This window comes from Halichoerus grypus, chromosome 11, assembly GCF_964656455.1.
Source record: "Halichoerus grypus chromosome 11, mHalGry1.hap1.1, whole genome shotgun sequence".
Lineage (NCBI taxonomy): Eukaryota > Metazoa > Chordata > Mammalia > Carnivora > Phocidae > Halichoerus > Halichoerus grypus.
The window spans coordinates 55656203-55678266 of NC_135722.1; the positions used below are offsets into that span (position 1 = coordinate 55656203).

The 22064-nt window shown below is 54.4% G+C and overlaps 2 protein-coding genes across 7 annotated transcripts in view; both read left to right on the forward strand.

Annotated features, from left to right (window-relative positions):
- CAPN5 (calpain 5) overlaps positions 1 to 8661 on the forward strand; it is a 54586-nt gene extending 45925 nt beyond the window's left edge. For 5 of the 6 annotated variants that reach the window (XM_078058579.1, XM_036072995.2, XM_036072997.2 and 2 more), the window contains 7 exons: positions 642 to 719; positions 1213 to 1408; positions 2037 to 2159; positions 3367 to 3563; positions 4491 to 4606; positions 5164 to 5300; positions 6078 to 8661. In XM_078058579.1, the coding sequence (XP_077914705.1) occupies positions 642 to 719; positions 1213 to 1408; positions 2037 to 2159; positions 3367 to 3563; positions 4491 to 4606; positions 5164 to 5300; positions 6078 to 6260 (1030 nt within the window). In that variant the 3' untranslated portion in view covers positions 6261 to 8661. Of the gene's footprint in view, positions 1 to 641; positions 720 to 1212; positions 1409 to 2036; positions 2160 to 3242; positions 3564 to 4490; positions 4608 to 5163; positions 5301 to 6077 lie in introns of those variants that run through there. The other variant, XM_078058580.1, reaches the window with a different exon arrangement.
- Positions 8662 to 12790: 4129 nt separating this feature from the next.
- Positions 12791 to 22064, forward strand: part of MYO7A (myosin VIIA) — a 78909-nt gene continuing 69635 nt past the window's right edge. The window contains exon 1 of the mRNA XM_078058581.1: positions 12791 to 12906. Within this exon, the coding sequence (XP_077914707.1) occupies positions 12889 to 12906 (18 nt within the window). The 5' untranslated portion in view covers positions 12791 to 12888. The remainder of the gene's footprint in view (positions 12907 to 22064) is intronic.

A 22064-nucleotide genomic window follows, 5' to 3' on the forward strand; every position in this document is an offset into this window, starting at 1 on the left:
GGGCACGGACAGCCCCCGGCTGGGTGGGCCCCTGTATGAGAGCTTGGGCAAGGACAAAGGTGGGCTCCCTGGAGGTGGGGGCTGGGCCTTGAAGGATTTGGGAGGAGGATGACAGTAGACTGACCTTGCAGCGGGCGTGTGTGTGGGGGTGGGTGGGTGGAGGGTGGATTCTGCAGGGCGAGGACCTGGAGGTGGGGATAAGCTGATTCCTGTAGGGGACAGAGAGCCCCGCCTGGTGGTGAGTGGGGAAGAAAGCAGGGAGGGAGGCCACCAGGGGTGAGAATGGGGGTGACTGTTCTGTGTTCGGCTCATGGCCCTGGTGAAGCTAGGACAGGAGCAGAGCCAGGCCCCCAGTGAGGGAGCCCCCTCCCCTGAGGGTCATTCTGCCCTTGCCCCCAGCCTGTGGCTTTGCTCTCACACCTCCGGCCCCTGGCAGGGAGGCAGCCCACTGTTACCTGTGCAAGTGGCAGACAGGCTTTTTGGAGAGGGGTTGGGCCTGGCCCTGGGTGCCCCCAGCTACACCCACACTGATGGACGCCTGGTGCTGAGCTGGCCCTCATGCCTCCTCTCCCTTGCCAGGGAGGCCCTGGTGGGGTCTCTCCTCTTACATCCCCCCTTCCCTCCCCGTGTCCACATTCCAGCTCGGAGGAGTGGCAGAAAGTGAGCAAGAGTGAGCGGGAAAAGATGGGTGTGACCGTGCAGGATGACGGGGAGTTCTGGTGAGTGTGCTCTTGCCCCGGGTGGGCATCTGGGGCGGGGGTGGGGGGCTCCCGTGGCAGGGAGCACCAGAAGGGGAGGCCGGAGCCAGGGCTCGAGCAGATGCCCCACTGTCAACTTGCTCTGTGGCCTTGGACAAGTCATTCCATCTCTGTGAAATGAGTCGGGCAGTAATGGGCCCATCATCCCCATGGTCCCCACTGCCAACCTCAGGGGACCCTGAGCTGCTCCAGCGCCCAGCTCCTGTCTGCTGGAAATTGTACCACATGCTTTTATCGCTTTACTGAATTCCTACACTAACTGTGAGAGAGGCGGCTATTGTGAGATTCCCTCCCATCTTACACATCGGGAAACTGAGGCCAGAAGAGCTGTGAGGTGGCCAAGCACCGCCGCGTCCTCACTCGCTCCCGGGGGTGGCGGCTCAGAGCACTCAGGGTGGGTGGGCGGGTGGGCCAGCCAGGGGACCTGGCCGGCTCAGCAGCCCGTCATGGCCAGGATGACCTTCGAGGACGTGTGCCGGTACTTCACTGACATCATCAAGTGCCGCTTGATCAATACATCTTACCTGAGCGTCCACAAGACGTGGGAGGAGGCCCGGCTGCGGGGCGCCTGGACGCGGCACGAGGACCCCCAGAAGAACCGCAGTGGCGGCTGCGTCAATCACAAGGACACCTTCTTTCAGAACCCACAAGTGAGTGTGCTCAGGGACGCCCCCGGCCTTTGCACCATCCTGCGTGACCTTGGGTACCTCCCTGTCCCCCTGTGGGCTTCTGTGAGCCTGTTTAGTGGGGGGTGGATGGGCACGTTCGGGGGGTCCTGGGTGACCTGCAGATGATAAAGACGAGGAACTAAGGCTCTGAGGACTCACGGGTGTCTCATCCAGAGTTACCGGGATGTTTAGAGGGAGGCTGAGCCGAGGACTCGAACCCCTTGTTTCTACACCCACAGTGCTCCTCTTTCGGGAGGAGCTTGGCCAGGCTGGCTCTTCCTCAGGGAGGACATCTCCCCTGCAGCCTCCGTAGTCATGACCCTGGCAGCTGTTTAGTTCTCATGTGTGGTGTGCCTTCATTTGGCCCCGACTGCATGCAGGCTCGGAGCTGAGCATCCATGATGTCACCGAGTCCCCCCGCCCCTCCCGCAGGGTGGGCATCATAGGCCTGGGTCATAGATGAGGGACCGAGGCCCAGAGAGGTGCCGTGACTCACCCGGGCTCTCACCACTGAGCTGGGGCCTGGCTCCGGCCCAGCTTCTGGGAGCCAGCAAGCCCGTCTCTGGCATGGTCTTATCGCAGTGTCTCTCTCCCTCGGCCATCCCTGCAGTACATCTTTGATGTCAAGAAGCCGGAAGATGAAGTGCTGATCTGCATCCAGCAGCGGCCGAAACAGTCTACCCGCCGGGATGGCAAGGGTGAAAATCTGGCCATTGGCTTTGACATCTACAAGGTGAGGCCAGCTGGGACCCCTGCTGTGGGTGAGGAGAGTGAGGGAGCTGGATTTCAGGCCACCTGGGCCTGGGGGAGAACACTCTAGAACACTCTGGTCACCGACCTCATCCCGCCCTCTGGCCGCAGTGGCTGATGCCGCGGGCCGGCTGTAGCATGAGCCCTCTTTGGAACACCCAGAGGGCCCGGCCTGCCTGGGATTGGCTGCCCTGGGAGCTCTCAGCTTGATTTCTTCCCGTCCCGGACCCACAGGCTGTTTGGTGGATGGGAAGGGGAAAATTGCCGGTGGTCAGGCCACGCTCTGGGAGGCCCCTGCTGCTCCCTCTCTCAGGGCTCTGGGTCCCCCTGAGTTGGAGGCCCTGCTGGGCCCTGGGAGGAAGCATCCTGGGCAGAGCCAGGCAGACTTACCCCTGGCCTGGGGCCCGCGGCCCTCCTCAGTTGCGACACCCGGGCTGTGACCGCACACGTCGTAGCAGGACGCCACGGGCCCGCCAGACACCCAGAACCTCACGAGATCACATGGGTGCACTAGGCATGTGGGCTGAGTTGAGCCCCTGCGTTAGACGTGCTCGGTCATGTCATGACCGTCTGCGCGTGTCCTTGTGTCAGTACATCCGTTGTGTGCTGGAGTGTCGTGACTTTGACCTGTCGTGACTTCACGTGATATGGCTGCAGCTTATCCTGGCACTCGTTCCCGGAGTTGGCTAGCATGTCCTGGCAGCTGGTGACGTCATTTCATGGCCCCGGGCTGTCGTGTGGGCAGATAGTGATGCTTGGTCCGTCGTGAGTCAGAAACTCCCTGACGTTGTTACCAGGGGGGGTCCTGGTGTCCTCCTACTCCTCACAGCTCTGCTGAGATCTAATCCACACACCACACAGTTCACCCATTCAGAGCGTACAGTGACTTTTAGTGTATTCGTAGAGTTGTGCGACCATCGCCACCATTTTCGAGCATTTTCGTCACCCCGAAAAGAAACCTCGCCCCCTTTAGCCGCCACCACTGGGGCCCGTCCGCCTGCCCCGCCTGCCCGCGTCGCCCAGCCCCGGGCCTTGGGCAAGCACCCGTCTACCCCCGTCTCTGCAGATTTGCCTTTTCTGGGCACTGCGTGTACGTGGATTCCGCCGCGCCTTTCACGGCGGCGCGACGCAGCCGGGGGGCGGGGGCGCGGAGGGGGCGTGCGTGCGGCCCAGCCCCCCTCTCCCCGCAGGTGGAGGAGAACCGCCGCTACCGCATGCACGGCGTGCAGCACAGGGCCGCCAGCTCCATCTACATCAACTCCCGCAGCGTCTTCCTGCGGACCGACCAGCCCGAGGGCCGCTTTGTCATCATCCCCACCACCTTCGAGCCGGGCCACACGGGCGAGTTCCTGCTTCGGGTCTTCACTGACGTGCCCTCCAACTGCCAGTGCGTGGGGGCTGCTCAGGGCCGGGATTGGGAGGCCCGAGTCCCATACCAGGCTGACCCGGAATCTGCAGCCCAGGGATGCTACGTGTCTGCCCCAGGCGTGGAGCCCAGCCCTCCAGCCTCCCTGGGCTGACTCCGGCACCCATGGCCTTCCTTCTCCTCCCTTCCCCTGCTCCTCTGTCCCAGCCTCTCTTGGCTACATAAAGGGACAGTGTGTCATATGTGGATAGCACTTCACAGTTTACAAAGCTTTCACTCCCTTCACAGTTTACAAAGCTTTCACTCGTTTTACAAACCCTAAGTGGGGGGCCTGACCCCTCCATTTTACAGATCAGGGTTGGGGATCAAGGTTGGGGGTTGGTTTCCAAGGTCATGACGCCAGTGGTCGAGTTGGGCTAGGCAGACTGCTGGAGCCATGCCATCCCTGCTGGGGTGCAGACCCTGTGAGCCCCGCACTGCCCCCCCGACCTTGGCAGGTAGTCCCGATTCAGTGCTCCTTGCACCCACGGCACACCAGGAGGCAGCATGTATGGTGGGCTCAGGGGACCCGAGTCCTGCCAGTCCATGTTCCACCTCTGTCCCGCTTCAGGGCAAATCCCTTCTGGTGAGCCCAGTGCTTCGTAATCTGTAAAATGGGCATGGTAATAGTCACCTATCACCCAGGGCTTTGGGAGGATTACAAATAATGCCTGTAATACCCCAGCAGAGGGCTTGGCCCACAGCAGGTGCTCAGTAAATTGCTTTTCTCTCGGGGAGGATGGGGCACCCCTGAGAGAGAGCAGCAGGAAGCCCATGGCGGTTTGCCCAGGATGAGCAATGTCTGGACTAAATACTGCTCCCCTCCCCTTCCTCCCTCTTGAACCCCCCCCTTCCATCTCCCTCACCCCCTCCATCACCTCACCCCTCTCCCCCTCTGCCCCATCCCAGGGAGCTGTGCCTGGATGAGCCCCCCCGCTCCTGCTGGAGCTCCTTGTGCGGCTACCCCCAGCAGGTGACCCAGGTGCACGTCCTAGGGGCTGCTGGGCTCAAGGACTCCTCGACAGGTGAGCTCACCTGGGGAAAGCTCTAGGACCCACCTCACCGAGGAGGTACCCCATGCCCTCTAGCAACAGACACCCAGCCTCTAGAACTTTCCTCCTCTCACTCATTGGGCGAGCAAACCTTTCCTAACATCCACACTGGGCCCAGCCTTGGAATGAAACTGGGTGCTTGGAGAGGAATGGGCTCTGCCACCTACTCTTGGGCAGCTTCCGGTGTGGGGGGACAGTCAGACACAGGGACAGACCGCTGGGAGGCACGGCTTAGGGAAGGCTTCCTGGAGGAGGTGGCCCTTCTCCAGGCTGAGGAAGCATTAAGATATGCTGGTGAAGTGGATTAGGGGAGAAGAGTGCTCGGGGCAGGGGGAACAGCATGGAGGCCAGGGATGGCCAGCGTGCCCCCTCCTGTCTCTGAAAGTTAGGAAGTGAGTCAGGCTCCCTTCTCCTGAATATAGGAACTCTGGCTTCTGCTTTGGGGAGGGGAGCTCACCTCCCAGACATCTGTCCCTTTGGGTCCTGCCCCAGCCCCCACCATCACCCCATTGCCCCCTCAATTTCTCTAGGGGCCAACTCTTATGTGATCATTAAGTGTGAGGGGGACAAAGTCCGCTCGGCCGTGCAGAAAGGTACCTCGACGCCTGAGTACGACGTGAAAGGCATCTTCTACCGCAAGAAGCCAGGCCAGCCCATCACAGTCCAGGTGAGCCTGCCCCGTCCCAAAGGCCCCTCCTGGGCCCCCTGCCTGACGCTTCCCCACTCACAGGGGCTGGGCCCAGGAACACTACGTGCTGGTTCCCACTCTGTCCCTGACACAGTATGGCCTCGGGAATTCTCTTACCAGCCCTTTCCCGTGCCCCGGAGTCTGTGAGGTGGGTGCATTGGATTAGCTGGTGTGATTTAGAGACACAGCAGGGTCAGGCCAGGGACAGTGGTCACCTCTGCCAGTGGCTTGGGAGTTGCTCCTTAAATCCCTCTGGAGGTGGGTCTACCTGGAGAGCTTGCACCGAGATGAGATGCCCTGTGGAGGGGGTGGCTGTTTCCCTGAGAGCAAGGGACCAGAAAGCCAGGGTCCTGGGCATGGGATGATTCTGGGCTCGTTAGCGGGAAATCCTCTGTCCCCCGGGCCCAGGACAGCCCCTCCCTGGCTGAGAAGCCACTATAGGATTTCCAAGTTTTGCTAACACTGGGTCGCACTGGATCAAATCACAGACCCATAGATGTTGGGGCTGAAAGGACCCGTAGAGGCCATTGATCCAACCCTCGTATTGAAGATGGGGGATGTCAGGGCAGCAAGTGTTTCACTTGTCCAATGTCACCTAAGGTCAGCGGCAGAACTAATAACACACTGAACTGTATACGTGGGAGGGAGTTGGGCAGATGGGAGGAAGCCTGAGGCTCCAGAAGGGGTACGGCCAGACCTATGCTCCTGCTCTTGAAGATGCCCTCCCCCACCCAGTGATCCGCTGTCTCCTCCCAGATCTGGAACCACCGAGTCCTGAAGGACGAATTCCTGGGCCAGGTGCACCTGAAGGCTGACGCCGATGACCTCCAGGCCCTGCACACCCTGCACCTGCGGGACCGCAACAGCCGGCAGCCCAGTGACCTGCCCGGCACCGTTGCTGTGCGCGTCTTCAGCAGCGTCTCCCTCACGGCCGTCTGACACCTGCCCACCTGCCTGGCCTCCACAGTTTTACCATCTGCATGTCCCCAACCTGGCCAGGGACTAGCCTGGGAGCCAGGACGCTGGGGGCCTCTTCCCAGCTTTTCCACTGACCTGCTGGGTGACCTGGGGAGGCCTCTGCCTTTCTCAGGGCCTCAGTGTCCCCAGGCCCCCGAAGCGTTCCCTTGTCATGGAGGAGCCTTCCTCTGAGATTGACAATAGCTCTCCTTCCCCCAGCTGTCACCACTGCGAAGGGACTCTATCCGTTGAAAACATTTCCCCAAGACCCTGCTGTCTGCAGACGGACTGCCAAGATGCCACTTGTTTACACGCAATCTGCCACGTCCCCAAACCCCACCCTTGCCCCTTGTGTCCCGGGCCTGTCCCTGTGAACCAGACCTTGCTTTCTTTGTCACCGACACCTGGTTTGCTAGCCACCTTGAAAGGACTCTCAGCTCTTGCTGGGTTCCTGCTTGGGCTGGAGTCAGGAAGATGGGCAGGTGACATTTGTTCATTCTCTAATCCTGTCCGCTTGCCCATCCATTTATTTATTCAACAGAGATTTGCCAAATGAATGAATGTTGCCCATGAGACGCCCAGTGGCGCCAGGCACCTCCCTGCCGCTCTGGGAGACCTGGCGTCTGTCCTGGGCCTCACCCCTGCTCTCAGGTCCTCTCCGAGGCAGAAGCCCAGATACCCAGATGCCCAGATTCCCAGAGGAGTTATGGCCGCCATCTCACCCCAGGCTCTGATTTCATTCCTAGCCTCAGTGAAGGCCCCTAGTGGGATGGCGGCAGCGGTGGGGAGGAAGGGCATCTTCCTGCCTCTGCTACCTTCATGCCCAGAGGCGTGTGCCTGGTTTGGTGGGCCAGGAGGGTGTGGGGAGGCCTGGGGACCTGAAGGCCCCCTTCTGCTGCGAGACCTGGGATTTTCCCGGGAGGAGGGACCCTGGGGCGGTGGTCTCAGGCCCAAGGGGCTCAGGTCACTTGTCGGGCTTGGCAGGAGACAGGCAAATCCATCACCTGACCAGAGGCCCCTCTCCCAACATTCCCCCCCAGAATGCAGCCAAAGAGGCTACAGCCTTCCTCTTGCTGCCTGGACCAAAATGTTCCTTTAGGCCTCAATGTTTTATATTCTTTATGTGTTACCAATTTTAACCAGGGGCTTTTAAAGGAAAACTGAAAGCCTGAACCCCTTTTTTCATCTTCCAACTCCAGTTCCTGCGGTCCTCTGATTTTATTTTGATTCTGCAAGGGGAGGGATGAGGAGAAGTCCTACCTTCTCAGAGGAGGCCCACAGCGGGGTGAAGAAGAGGGTGTTTTCTACTTGGATGTATCACCCCCTGGCCCCCCGGGTTCTTGGTGAGTGTTGGCGCCACGACCTGCTTGGGTCTCTTCTGTGCCCTTCTCTGGCTCCAGACCGGGCGACGTAAATGAAAAGCCCAGTGGGTTCAAGAACAGGAATTCCTGTGGCCTTGCTGGGGACTCCTTCTGGGCACCTGAATGTTTGGCTCCGGAGCTGGCTGTTCGGCGCCACGTCCCGGCTGAAGGTGCTGGATTCTTGACCTCCCCTCCTCCAACCGGGCTGGCTCTGCTCGTGTGTCCTGGCGCCCGGCGCATAAGGGGCTAGCACCTGAACAATGAGGACAAGAGGATTCCTTCTCGAAAAGCTGGGACTTCTCCTCCAGAGCCTGGGCCTGGGCCTGGGCCAGGACCACATGATCACGAGCAAGTCACTGAAACCTCCTGTGCCTCGATTTCCCTTCTGCGAAGTTTGTCGGCACTCTTACTAACAAGTGCTGAATAAGGGCAAAACCACACCCTTCATGTATCTCTGTATGCGTGCACACTATACACCTTCGTGTAATCACTCCTCAGTGTCTTTTCCAAGTGAAGACTCCCGACTTGGGGTGGAGAGGTGAGGGCCAGGTAAACCGGCTTGGGGCCTCTGGGGCCGACACCTGGGTCTTTGCTCAGCCATGCCCACCTGGGCTAAGGGGCAAACCAGGACCAACCGGCAGGCCTGTGTGGGCTTCGGTCTGGGGATTGGGCACTGCCTCCTCCCTCTATCCCCCCCCCCAAAAAAAACCAGGATTGGCAGCCCTGCCCTTGCTTGCTGCCCCTCTGAGTGGGCCAGGCTGGCTCTTGGCTGTGCAAAGGTCCCTGGTCCCTGGGCAGGTGAGGATGGAGTTCTTCCAGGCTGGGACTGGAGGGTTGGTGGGGAGAGCAAATGCTCCGTTCCCCTGATGCGCCCTTCGGCCCGTGGGGGCCTCAGTCCCCACTTGCCACTGGGCAGGGCTTCTGGTCATACCACCTGGATGTGGGCTTCACTCCCCTTGGCCAGCCGTGGGGTTAGAGAGGAGACCTGTTCTGTTCTCAGAATAAACATTACCACAATCCCAGAGAGACTTTCTTGCATCTGTCTGTCTCTCTGGGGGTAAGGGACAATGGAGGGAATATTCCCAGCTGAGGTGGGGCCCTGCTGCTGGCTTGGTGCATCTGTGGGCAGAGATCATTCCATCATTTCTTCAGCTGGCCTTGTCCCAAGCCCCATCCTAGGCACTGGGGATGCAGGGAACCAGCCAGTCCCATCTGTGGGGCAGTCCACACTCTAGGGGTGGGGGAGGCCACTGGAAACACTGATCCTAACAAACACCCTGCAGGGAGTGACTGGAAAGGCAGTGTGGGTTTTGGGGGCTTCCAGCCTACCTGGGAGGGAAGGTCGATGCCCTAGTTCAAGGGGACAGTGGAAGGAGAGAGGCAGCCACAGGAAGAGGAACTGGGTTTGTGGGGCACAGGTGGATGGGGGGAGGCCAGAGTGGAGGCAGTTGGGGGCAAGATGCTGGCAGCTCCAGCCAGGAAGCTGGGGGGTAGGGGCTAGGGAGAACTAGTGGACAGATTTTGGAGGTTGAGTGGACGGAACTCAGGGATGACAGGGTGGGGAGTGAAGGAAAATGAATGAAGGCCAATTCATAGGTTTCTCTACAGGCCCGTGAGCAAAGGACATTATGAATGCTGAGCCCTGCTTAGCATAGAACATGACTGTGGGTGCTAAATCGTTGCTGTTACGGCATTCAGGGACCACTGCGGATCTCTCCACTCCCTACCACTCTGGGGCCATCCTCACAGATCAGGCCTGCATTCTGCCTCCCCGTTCCTCTCGGCATCTCCGTTTGCCCGTCTGTGCTGGCCGCCTCCAGCCTGGGAGGCTCAGCAAGGGAGGTGATGGGAGGAGGGGTGGGTAGCAAATGGCAGTGGCCGGCGCCAGCCCAGCAGTGGGGACGGTGCCCGGAAGCAGCCCCTGCCCGGGCCGCCTGGCTGAGCCCGCTCTGGCAGCGGGGGGCCTGCAGGGGTCAGGAGTGTCGAGTCAGAGTCTCAGAGTCCTGGCACTGTTGCTTCTCACCTGCTGCTCCAGGCGGGACGATCAGCCTTGCTCCCGTGGGGCTCGGAGGGCAGCTGTGCCCGCGCCCAGCAGGTGGCACACTTGGGCCTCCCATCCCATTCTTTGGGGGGTAGCCTCTTCCCTGCCGACACCCCTCAGTTACAGAGGAGGGGCTCCAAGAGTGCCTCCCTCTGCCCAGGCCAAAGTTGCCCCCAGAGAGGCCCACACTGATGGGGCAGTGGCCAGGGTGGCAGGAGGTGGAGGCTGGTGACGAGGACATGCCAGGACTCAGCGAAGAGTCCTCAATGTTACTGCCTTTGCCAGTGCCAATAACACTGTGTACTCCTCCCGTTTTGGCCCCACCTCACACTGTTAAATCACAGAATTTCACTTCGACTCATACGTGTCCCTGGTACAGGCAGGGTTGCTCCCAGTCAGTTGGGTTGAGAAAGTTTCCTGGATGATTATGGACCACACCCCCACCCCCACCCCCAGAGCAGGGTGTGGGGACAGTGTTGAAGTGAAGAGCTTCAGGGGGCACGTCAGAGGGGAGCCTTTGGGAAGTGGGTCTGGGGAGTGGGTGGTGTGTGTACAGGGGCTGCGGAGAAAGGGCCAGAACCTGGGGCTTGCAAGCTCTTGCCCGGCCCTGCCGGGTCCTCTCCCCTCAAGAGTGTCAAGCAGGCATTTACAGAGAAGAAAACAGGCTTGGTGGAGGGCAGGCAGGTGCCGAGACTCAGCAAATCGGTGACCAGTGACCGGCCGGGTGGGAGGTGCCCCGCCCGCGCGCTGGGAGCAGGGGGCGGTCCTGCGTGTGATGGCAGGCAGCTGGGCGCGGGAGCTGCGGCCTGAGTCCCACCCTGCTCAGCGGCACAGCCGAGGGACCCCAGGGCCCCGGCCTCCCTCCTGCGCTGATGTCACGGCACCCAGATCTCGGAGGCCCCTCTGACTCCGCCTCCTGAGGGAAGGCTCTGGAGTGGGGCGTGGGGAGGGCAGTAGTGCCGCTGGACAGCCGTCCTGCTCCGGAAAGAGAGGGAGAGGCTGAGAGGGAGACAGACGGTCACACAGGGAACAACTGACCGATCCAGACAGACCCCCACAGTGACGAGCCTCGGAGCAAGACAGCGGAAAAGGGGACGTGTGACTGCAGATTGTCCCAGCCCCGGGACCCCAGGTCTTGAGCCCTTCGTGCAGGGGGCAGCCGCCTCCAGGCTGGTGGGCAGCTGAGAGTGGGGAGCTGGGACCCCGGTAAGCATGGGCTGCCGGCTCTCCGGGGCGCTGGGAGAAGGGTTTGCTGGGTGTCGGGGAAGTCACGGACTTGGGCTTCCCTGGAGCCCCTGCCCCCAAGCCATTTGCTCCTGGTCTGGGCCCCCTGCCACATTTGGGGGTCCAGCCACAGCTGCCACTGAATGAAACTGTCCGGAGCCTGGACAGATGGAGGCTTGTAGCCTGGAGAAGGGCAGAGTCAAGGGGCGTGGTGGCCATTGAATGGTCTCTGCCTGGGGCAAGGGGGCAAATGTGCTGGGGACACAATGAGAGAGAGAGACAGAGTTTGAGAGAGAGAGAGAGAAAGAGACTCTTTTGGCCCCGACACTCTCCCTTGATCTCTTTATCTTTCTTTCTCTCTCTTTGGATAAGTGACTTCCTTCCTCTGTGCTTCAAATTTCCCTTCTGTGAAATGGGAATAGGGTTGTTGTGGGGACAAGGTAAAGTCAGTCATGGACATAGAAGTGTAAATACGGTTTTGTTTTCCCTATTGTCAATTTGAAAAGCAATTAACTTAAATGTGGGCTAGTTCTTATTTTCAGGAAGAAGTTGATCTTGTAGCTTTTTCCTTCTGTGTGCCTGTTAAATTCCATGCCCCTTCCACCCTCCAGAGCCCTGAAAGGCCCGGCTCTGCCCCTGCTCTTGAGGCTCACCCTGGTGCAGGAGGCCGGGGCAGCCGCTGGGCACCCTGCTCAGCCTCTCCCCACAGCAGCCGCCTGCCAGCCCTGTTGAATTGCCTGCCCCACCAGGCGGGCTGGGTGCCGGTCTCCAGAAGAACTGCACGCCTGCTATGCTCTGGAGCTCCAGGGCAGGGGTCAGGGCTCGGGTGTCAGGCAGTGTCCTGGACAGAGGATCAAATGCCCCAGTGCCTCTGAATGGGCCTTGTGAAAAATTGATGCTCACCCTGGGGGGCAGGTTGGGGGGCAGAAGGGCCTCCCACCATGGCCTATGGGCTGGGGCTGCCTTGGATCACCATGCTTGGTCCCACAGTTCCTTCCTGAGCAATCTCTGGGCCTGGCCCTAAACTGTGTGAGGTAGAGGCCGAGCCCACCCCCTGCCCTGGATTAACTCCCCAACTTTGGGGGGACAGAGGTGGGGACAGACCCTGACCTGACAACATAATGCACATAGTCAGGGCTGGATAGACAGAAACATCAGGGCTCTTGTCAGCCTGGGGGTGGTCAGGAAAGGCTTCTTGGAGGAGGTACTGTCTGAACTGAACCATGAAGAATAGGTGGGAATTTACTAGTCAGAATTCCAGGTGGAGGGGTCCGTGTACGCAGAGGCCAGGAGCTATGAAAAGGGCTGGCATGTTTTAGAGTGAGTGCTGAGGATAACCCAAGTGTCAGGGAGGGGTTAGGGAAAAGGCAGTGAGAAGTAAGACTAAGACATCAGTAGGAGCCACATGGTACTGGAGCCCCCATCCTGAAAGCAGTGGGTGCTCTGGGGAAGGGTTTTAGGCAGAGCATTCCATGAGCAGGTCATGCTCGCCTGTGACCCTCCCTTGGGCCTGGCTCCTCCTGTCACCCAAACTCCTGGGGCGGCCCTGAGTTGGGAGGCCAGAAATCAAGTCCTGGTCCTGAACTTGCCCTGCCCTGCGGTGTGACTTTGGCAAGTCTTGGTCCCTCTCTGTCTTGGTCTCTCCCGTATGTCCCGGGCAAGGGGCTAGACTTGCTACTTCCTAGGAGCCCTTTAGAAATCTCTGAATGATCGTAACCAAGGGAAGAGCTCAGCTGCTCTGGGCAGTAGAGCTGGTGACGGCGGCTGAGGCTTAGGTCACGCAGGCTGGGCTGTGGCCAGAGGGAGAAAAGCCAGGGAGGGAGTGTTCCCCAGAGGGAGGAGTGGCTGAGGCTTTGGAGAGCCCAGGTGACCCCAGCCAGGCTCCCGGCTGCCGGGGCCAGCCTGCTCAGAGGCTTCGCATGGTCTCTCCCCCCACAGAACTGTATCTGGCCAGGCAGGAGGCACGAGCATCTGACGAAGGACAATGGTGATTCTTCAGCAGGTGAGTGCTCCCCGCACCCCACTGGTCTTCATCTGTCTGCCAGGAAGAACCCTGTTGCGTGGCTCATCCCACCCCATCCCACATTCTCTCATCCCTATGGTTAAACCATAGGACACCCTCCCCAATACTTTCTTTTAGAAGCCACCTATCTATGCTTCAAAACCTAGCGGCGAAACTTTCCCTGCTCTCGAAGGCCCAGTCTAGAACTGCTCCCTCTGATGTGTCTGCTGGGGCCTTCCCTTCTCACTACACTCACCCCACTGGGTAGAACTTATTTCTTTACATAATCTCTGACTCCCCAGGCATTCCAGGAAGTAGAACAGCAGGTGCAAAGGCCCGAATGTGGGAAAGCCTTTGGGGACAGGGCATAGGAAGTTGGTCAGTCTAGTGAAGCCAGACCAGGAAGGGCCTTGAGCCTGACAGGGGAACAGAGAGTGGGGGATGACCTGCTTGGATCTGGGGTAATATGGGAAAGGTGCTGGCCTCTAGCCCCCCTTTCTTCCCAGGGCCACAGTGGCCCCTGACCCTCAGCCCTTCCCCGTGATCAGCCTGAGGCTCTAATGAGCTCCTGGTCTCCAGAGCCAGGAATGTGGGCCCTGAGCCAGGTCAGCTTGGCACCAAGCCCTCGGGCTGGTGGGAGTGTGTGCCATGGGGCCTTGGCCAGCAGCTTCACATCCTCCAGGCCCGTCAGAGGCCAGTGGGCAGCCTTGTTCTGCAGCTGTGTGTGTGTGTGTGTCCGTGAGAGAGAGAGAGCGAGAGCGAGAGAAGGCAGGCTTCAGGCAGGGCAGGATCAGAATGGACAGTCTTCCATCCCAGGCCTGGAGGAGACGCCCGCTAGAGCCCCTTGGCCTGACAGCCCGTTCAAAGCGCCAGCAGAGACGGCCAGAGCCAACAAGAGAAGGAAAGTCGCTATCATTGAACATTTGCTGTGTGCCAGGGCCCCGGCTGCCGGCACGGCTGGGTGGGTGCGGGCATTCATAGCCCCCAGAGGGGCAGCCTGGGCCGCCCAGAGCCCCCAAGGGGCTCCCCCCAGGAAGCCCGTGAGGCAGGCCTTCGGCTGACTGTGCTTCTCCGTCACGTGCCCTCTCTGAACGCTGGTCCACCTCACCCCGTGGGCAGGCTCTGCTGGGAGAGGGTGTCCACAGGGAAGCGCAGATTCCGCCCACCCCTCACCCAGAAAGTACCTTTCTATTACTGCTCTGCTCCTGAGAAAGGTCCCAGCTCTGGGGAGCCAGCCAGCTCCGCAAGCCGAGCCCACACTCCCGGGCTCCAGCTTGGGCTCCATTTTTGGTGAACGGGCACATTTGGGCATGTTTTTCAGCTTTCCTGAGCCTCTGTTTCCTCACCTATAAAATGAGGGGGGAAAACCCCTCTCTCCTGGGCTTGTTGTTGTGAAGATAAAATGCCCTGAGGGTTCAGTCAAGGTGCTCTTGCTTTTACCTGCCTCTCGAGCCCGCCTCTCTCCTCCCTCCCTCCTGCTTCTCCTTCCTGCCCTGAGGGCCCTGGGTTCTCGGACACATCCCGCCCTGAGCACTTCGCTTCCCATTTTCCTGGCCGCCTTCTCCTCAGGCCTTGAGGTGGCCACTATTCCCTTGGGAAACCTCCCTGCTCTGCCCACGGTGGAGTCGGATCACACTCAATCTTTTTCCTCTGCTTACCTGAGGCCTCCAGGTGAGCCTGGAAGTGGGGGACAGCCCTCGTCCTGCTCCGCAGATAGGGTCATGTAGACGTAGGCTAGGGCAGGTCCAGACAGGGCAGGGAGCCTTGATGGTGAGGGGGCAGCAGGCAGGGAGAGGTCTCAGACCCTGCGAGGGGGCGGCTGAGCAGGGTGTATGGGTGTGGCATGAGGAGCCAGCCCAGGGCTCAGGCAAGGAGAGGTCAGACCACCCTGTGGGGGGGCATTTGCAGAACATAGGCTCTTTCCTAGGGACCCTGTGGAGGTCTGGGCAGACCCGTCGGGTTGATAGCTTCAGGACTGGCGTGGGGTGCCTGGAGACTCCTCAGCGTGCCAGAAGCTGCCTCCTCTCCAGCCACATTCTCACTCATCCACCCAGCAGCCTGGCACTGAGCCCCTTCTCTGTACCAGGCTGGGCACAAAGGATGCAGAGATAAATTGCTCCCTGTCCTGGAGTAGTTACCAGACTAAGGTGGGAGGTGGCTTGAATGAAACGGTCGTGGCAGGAGTCCTGGGGTGGAGTGGGGTGGCACGGAGCCTGGGGGTCGGGGGAGCTTCCGCCCTGCCTGTGGTGGGGGGTGGGGGTTCCCGGGGATTGCGCTGAGGCTGTTGCAGGAGCTCCTCGTGTACGGATGGGGGATTGAGGTCTCCGGAGGAGGAATTGGCCCAGGTTACAAGGCCAGCCGGTGCTTGAACCCACAGATCTGGGGCGCACATGACCCGCTTTAAGGACCTCAGGGAGGGCTGCTGTGTTTCTGTATGATATGATTTCCGGCTCCGTGGTGGACCCAGGAGCATAGGGAGGTTTGAAGATAAATTTGTGGTCTGTTGATAACAGTTGAATTGACCCTTTTATTAAAATGTCCTTCTTTGTCTCTTAGAACAATGTTATAATGATCTCAAGTCTACTTTGTCTGATATTCTAGCCACCCCAGCTCTTTTTTGGTTATTATTTGCATGGAATGTATTTTTCTATCTTTTCACTTTCCGTCCATCTGTGTCTTTGGATCTAAAGTGAGTCTCCTGTAGTTGCCAATAGTTAGATTCTGGGTTTGTTGTTGTTGTTGTTGTTGTTGTTGTTTTCCCTTAACCTATTCGGCCAACCCCTACCTTTTAACTGGAGAGCTCAATTCATTTCCATATAAAGACTTCTGCCATTTTGCTATGTTTTCCTAAATGTCTTTCCACCCTCCCCCCACCAAATTCCTCTATTACTGCCTTCTTTTGTGTTTGATTGATCTTTTCCCCAGTGTATTCTTTTGATTCCTTATCATTTATATATATATATATACATATATGTATATAGTGGTTACCCTGGGTTTACAATTAATATCTTACATTTAAAACAATCTAGTGGGAGTTAATACCAACTTAGCTTTGATGACCCATAAAAAATGCTGTTTTTGTGCAGCTATCCCTCTCCCTTTTATATTGTGATTGTCAGAAATTACATCTTTATACATGGTGTGCCCATTAACATAGATTCATAGTTATTGCTTTATGCATTTGCCTTTTATTTTTAAGATTTTATTTATTTGAGAGAGAGCAAGCAAGCACGAGTGGGGACAAGGGGCAGAGGGAGAGGGAGAAAGACTTCCTGCTGAGCAGGGAGCCCGATGACATGGGGCTTGATACCCAGACCCTGGGATCACGACCTGAGCCAAAGGCAGACGCTTAACCGACTGAGCCACACAGGCGCCCCTGCATTTGCCTTTTAAATCATATTTAAAAAAAAAGAGGAGTTACAAACCAAAGTAACAATCATGCTGGCTTTTATTTTTGCCTATGTAAATATGCTTTTGGTAAAATTACCTTTATCAGAATTCTTTATTTCTTTGTATGGCTTTAAATTACTGTCTAGTGCCCTTTAATTTCAGCCTGAAAGACTACTTTTAGCATTTCTTGTAGGCAGGTCTACTAGCGACAAAATCCCTCAGCTTTCATTTATCTGAGAATGTCTTAGTTTTTTGTCATTTCTGAAGGATTGGTTTTGCCAGATACTGCATTCTTCTTTTAAATTTTAATTCCAGTGTAGTTAGCACAGTGTTATATTAGTTTCAGGTGTACAATATAGTGATTCAACACTTCCATATGTTACTCAGTGCTCATCAAAATAAGTGTACTCTTAACCCCCATCACCTGTTTCACCCACCCCTCCCCCCCCACCCCTCTGTTTTTTCTCTATAGTTAAGAGTCTGTTTCTTGGTTTGTCTCTTTTTTTCCCTTTTGTTCATCTGTTTTGATCCTTAAATTCCACATGACTGAAATCATACAGTATTTTTCTTTCTCTGATTGACTTATTTCGCTTAGCATTATACTCTCTAGATTCATCCATGTTGTTGCAAATGGCAAGATTTCCTTCCTTTTCGTGGTTGAGTAATATTCCATTGTGTGTATATATACCACATCTTCTTTATCCACTCACCTGTTGATGGACACTTGGGCTGCTTCCATAGTTTGGCCATTGTAAATAATACTGCAATAAACATAGGGGTGCATGTAGCCCTTTGAATTAGTGTTTTTGTATTCTTTGTGTAAATACCCAGTAGTGTGATTACTGGATCATAGGGTAGTTCTGTTTTTAACTTTTTGAGGAACCTCCATACTGTTTTCCACAGTGGCTGCACCAATTTGCATTCCCACCAACAGTTCACGAGGGTTCCTTTTTCTCCACGTCCTGGCCAACAGCTGCTGTTTCTTATTCATCATTCTGACAGGTGTGAGGTGGTATCTCACTGTGGCTTTGATTTGTATTTCCCTGATGATGAGTGATGTTGAGCATCTTTTCATGTGTCTGTTGGCCATCTGTGGGTCTTCTTTAGACAAATGTCTGTTCATGTCTTCTGTGCATTTTTAAATTGGATTATTTGTGGGTTTTTTTGGTGTTGAGTTGTATCAGTTCTTTATATATTTTGCATACTAACCCTTTACTGGATATGTCATTTGCAAATATTTTCTCCCATTCAGTAGGTTGTCTTTTAGTTTTGTTGGTTGTTGCCAGATATTTAATTCTGGTCTGATTTTTTTTTTCCCTTTCAGTATTTTAAACATATCCTCTCACTGCCTTCTGGCCTCCATGATTTCTGATGATAAATCAGCTATTAATCATATTGAAGATGCTTTGTATACGAGTCTCTCTGACTTTGTCTTTTGATAGTTTGATTTTAATGTGTCTCAATGTGGATCTTTTTTCCCCTTTGCTGTGCAGAAGCTTTTTATTTTGATGAAGTCTCAATAGTTTACTTTTGCTTTTTTACTTTTTTACTTTTACCTTGCCTCAGGAGACTAGGAAGATGTTGCTACAACTGATGTCAGAGAAATTACTGCCTGGGTTCTCTTCTAGGATTTTTGTGGTTTCAGGTCTTACATTTAGGTTCTTTTTTTTTCTGAAAGATTTTATTTATTTGAGAGACAGAGAGAGCAAGAGTGCACACAAGTGGGGGGAGGGGCAGAGGGAGAAGCAGACTCCCCTCTGAGCAGGGAGCCCGAATAGGGGCTCAATCCCAGGACCCCAGGATCACGACCTAAGCCCAAGGCAGCCGCTTAATCAACTGAGCCATGCAGTCACCCCATTACATTTAGATTCTTAATCCGTTTTGAGTTTATTTTTGTGTCATGTAAGAAAGTGGTCCAGTTTCATTCATTTACATGTAGCTGTCCAGTTTTCCCAATACCATTTGTTCAAGAGACCATCTTTTTCCCATTTCATATTCTTTCTGCCTTTGTCAAAGATTAATTGACCATACAATTATGGGTTTATTTCTGGACTTTCTATTCTGTTTTATTGATCTATGTGTCTATTTTTGTGCCACTACTGTACTGTTTTGGTCACTACAGCTTTGTAATATAATTTAAAGTCTGGAATTATGATGCCTCCAGTTTTGTTTTTCTTTTTCAAAATTGCTTTGGCTAGTGGGATCTTTTGTGGTTCCAGACAAATTTTAGGATTGTTTGTTCTAGCTCTGTGAAAAATGCTATTGGTATTTTGATAGGGATTACATCAAATGTGTAGATTGCTTTGGATAATATATTTTAACAGTATTTGTTCTTTCAATCCATGAACATGGAATATCTTTCCATTTCTTTGCATTGTCTTTAATTTCTCTCATCAGTGTTTTATAGTTTTCAGAGTACAGATCTTTCACCTCCTTGGTTAAGTTTGTTCTTAGGTATTTTATTATTTTGGGTGCAATTGGACATGGGATTTTTTTTTCTTAATTTCTCTTTCTGCTGCTTCATTATTGGTGTATAGAAATGCAATGGATTTCTGTATATTGATTTTTGTATCCTGTGACCTTACTGAATTCATTTATCAGTTTTAGTAGTTTTTTGGTGCAGTCTTTGGGGTTTTCTATATATAGTATCATGTCATCTGCAAATTGTGATAATTTTACTTCTTCCTTACCAATTTGGATGCCTTTTATTTTGTTATTTTTGTTGTCTGATTGTTATGGCTAAGACTGTTGTCTGATGTTATGGCTAAGACTCAATGTGGATCTTTTTGAGTTCATCCTACTTGGAATTTATTGAGCTATTTGGATATAAAGATTTGTCTCTTTCATCAAGTTTGGGAAGTTTCTGACCATTATTTCTTCAAATATCCTTTCTGCCCCTTTCTCTTCTCCTCTCCTTTGGGATTTCCCTTATGCATATGTTGGAATTGACATCCACTTGATGTCCCATAGGTTTCTTAGGTTCTGCTCACTTTTCCTAATTCTTTTTTTTTTTTCCTTCCTATTCCTCAGACTAGATAATCTCAATTAACCTATCTTCAAGTTTGCTGATTCTTCTTTCTGCCTGTTCAAATTTGCTATTGAATGCCTCTAGTGAATTTTTCATATTGGTTATTGTATTTTCCAACTCATAACATTCTATTTGATCACTTGTAATAATTTCTATCCTTTTATTTGTACTATTTGGTGAGATGTTCTGGTTTCCTTCCATTCTTTGACTATATTTAAGGTAGTTGATAAAAATCTTTGTCTATAAAGTCCAATGTCCAATGTCTGAGCTTCCTCAGGGGAAGTTTCTATTAATTTCTTTTTACCTATGAATGGGCCATACTTGTTTCTTTGCATGCCTCATAATTTTTTGTTGAAAACTGGACTTTTTTTTAAACTGGACATTAAATATAATATGATAACTCTGGATAGCTCTCTCTCTCTCTCCGGTTTGTTGTTGTTGCTTCTTGTGAGTTGTAGTTTTGTTTAGTGACATTTCTAAACTATCTTTATGAAGACTATCTTCTTTGCTGTGTGTGGTCACTGAAATTTTGAAAACCCCTAGAACCAAAAACAAAACAAAAAAACTCTCAGTCCTGCAGCTGGGCTCTGTGTGTGTGTGTGTGTGTGTGTGTGTGTGTGTGTGTGTGTGTGTGTGTTGGGGCATGCTTTCAATGCTCAGGCCATTTACAACCCTGCCTTAGCCTTCACTTCCTGTCTACATGGAGCTTGAGGGCCAGTTGAAGGTGAGCGCTTAGGGTGTTCTTGGGCTTTTTCTGAATATTCTTCCATTCCTGGGCATTTATGAGGTTTTCTAGATTCCCTAGTATATGCAGGAGCTTTTCAAAACCCATATTCTCCTGGCTTTCCTCCAGGCTTTTGGAGTGTCTATTGTTTTTCCAGCTGATTATTTTTTTCCCCAGATGGCAGTGGGTAGTTCATCTGTCTTTGAATGCTTTTGACCAGAGCCCTCCCTAGCTGCTCCTCCACCCTGGGGGAGTTCCAAGTTAGGGAAATAAAGGCAAGCCCTTTCTATTATTCCCTAAAGGATATTCCCTTTAGCTTCCCTAAAGGGAAGCTTCCAGACAGGTTAAAACAACCATAGTTCTTTGTTAAAAGGTCTGTTCTGCTTCTGGCCCCAAGAATCCACACCAGGGACGTGGGCCTACATCTTCAAGATTGCCACAAGACAGGGGTGTGGGGGGGTAGGTTAAAACACCACAAAGCTCTCCTGCTGAGGTTCAATCACCTTTCTCTTTATTAAATGTTCCATTGGTTACTATAAATATTTGATTATTTTCTAGAGTTCTAGTACAGGTGATTTTGACAGTTTTTGCCATATTTTTTAGTGTTTCTGTAAAGGGATGAGTTCTTGAGTTTCCTTCTTTGCCGTCTTCCTTGACATCCCTTGCTCATGACAGTTGGCACAGTTACTAAATGAAAGCTTTTTGTCCCAACTCAGTATGTATGCTTGGGCAAGTCTCTTCACCCCCTCTGAACCTCAGTCTCCCCATCTGGCCAGAATTGGACTGGATGGTGGTGGGGTGGGGTGAGGGCAGTACCATGAGTTTGTGTGAGGCACCAATGAAGAACAGAAAAGAAGCAGTGGGGTGTCTGTGTGTGTGTTTGTGTGTGTGTATGTGTGTGGAGAACAGGTGGCACGTGGCTCTGTGGAGCCCTGGTGGCTGGGTGGGGGCAGAGAAGAAGATAGTGGGGTGAAGCATTCCTGGCAGAGGGCTCACAGAAGCAAAGGTGAAGAGAGGGAGACTCTGTCCTGTGTGTTCAAGGCAGCAAAGGATGAGGCTGGAGCAGCAGTGAGCCCTGGTTCTGGGAGAGGATGTGGTGACGCCAGAGTGGGTCACAGGGGCATGAGACTTGCCACCCAGACCTGGGGTGCTTGCTGGCCACAGGGAAGGGGCCTCTTCCCAGGCTTTGGCTCCGGGTGGCCTGGGTGCATGGGGTTGAGCAGTGGGTCTCGGTCAGTACTTGCCCGGGTCTCCCTGAGGGGGCCTGTCTCTATCCACCAGACCTGTTTTACCATCTCTTCCTTCCTACCTCTGCTTCTCTGTGCTTTGCTGTTCTCTCTTCGGGAGTGCCCTTCCCTCTCCTGTCTGCCGAAAATAATCACAATATCCAGGTGTCGCCCCTAACATGACTTGCTCAGTTAACACTAACCAACACTCACATGGCCATTTGTCCTAACAGGCACGAATCTGAGTGAGTTACACACGTAAACCTGTTTAATCCTCACAGGCAACCCCTGCGGTACTGTTATCTTGTCATCCCACAGATGCGGAAACAAAGGCACAGGCAGGTTGAGGAGCTTGCCCAAGCTTACCCAGCTTGAGTGACCTAGCAGGATTAAACCTAAGCTGTCTGGGTCCCGAGTCCAACGGCTTAGTGGCCATGCTGTCCTGTCTCTCCAGGACTAATCCATCCCTCATCTGGTGGTACTGGCCTCTCTGGGTCTGGGTCTGTGCATCCCCAGGCTGGGAGCTCTGAGGATGGTGTCCCCTAAACTTTAGTCTGAGCCTGTGAAGGCTGGTCACAGGTCTGGTTAAATGGACAAATGGAAGGATGCCTGGAAGCCCACCCCCAGCACCTTCCTCTGTTCCCATGGACACCCGTGGGTGGGTGGGCAGGGGTGGGTGTGCTTATTCTGTGCTTGGCTGGGAGAAGGACCCCCTCCGGAGATCAGGGTCCCTGAGAAGGCACAGGAAGTAGGTGGGAATGGCTGTGGGTCAGTCGGCTGGTGCCAGGTG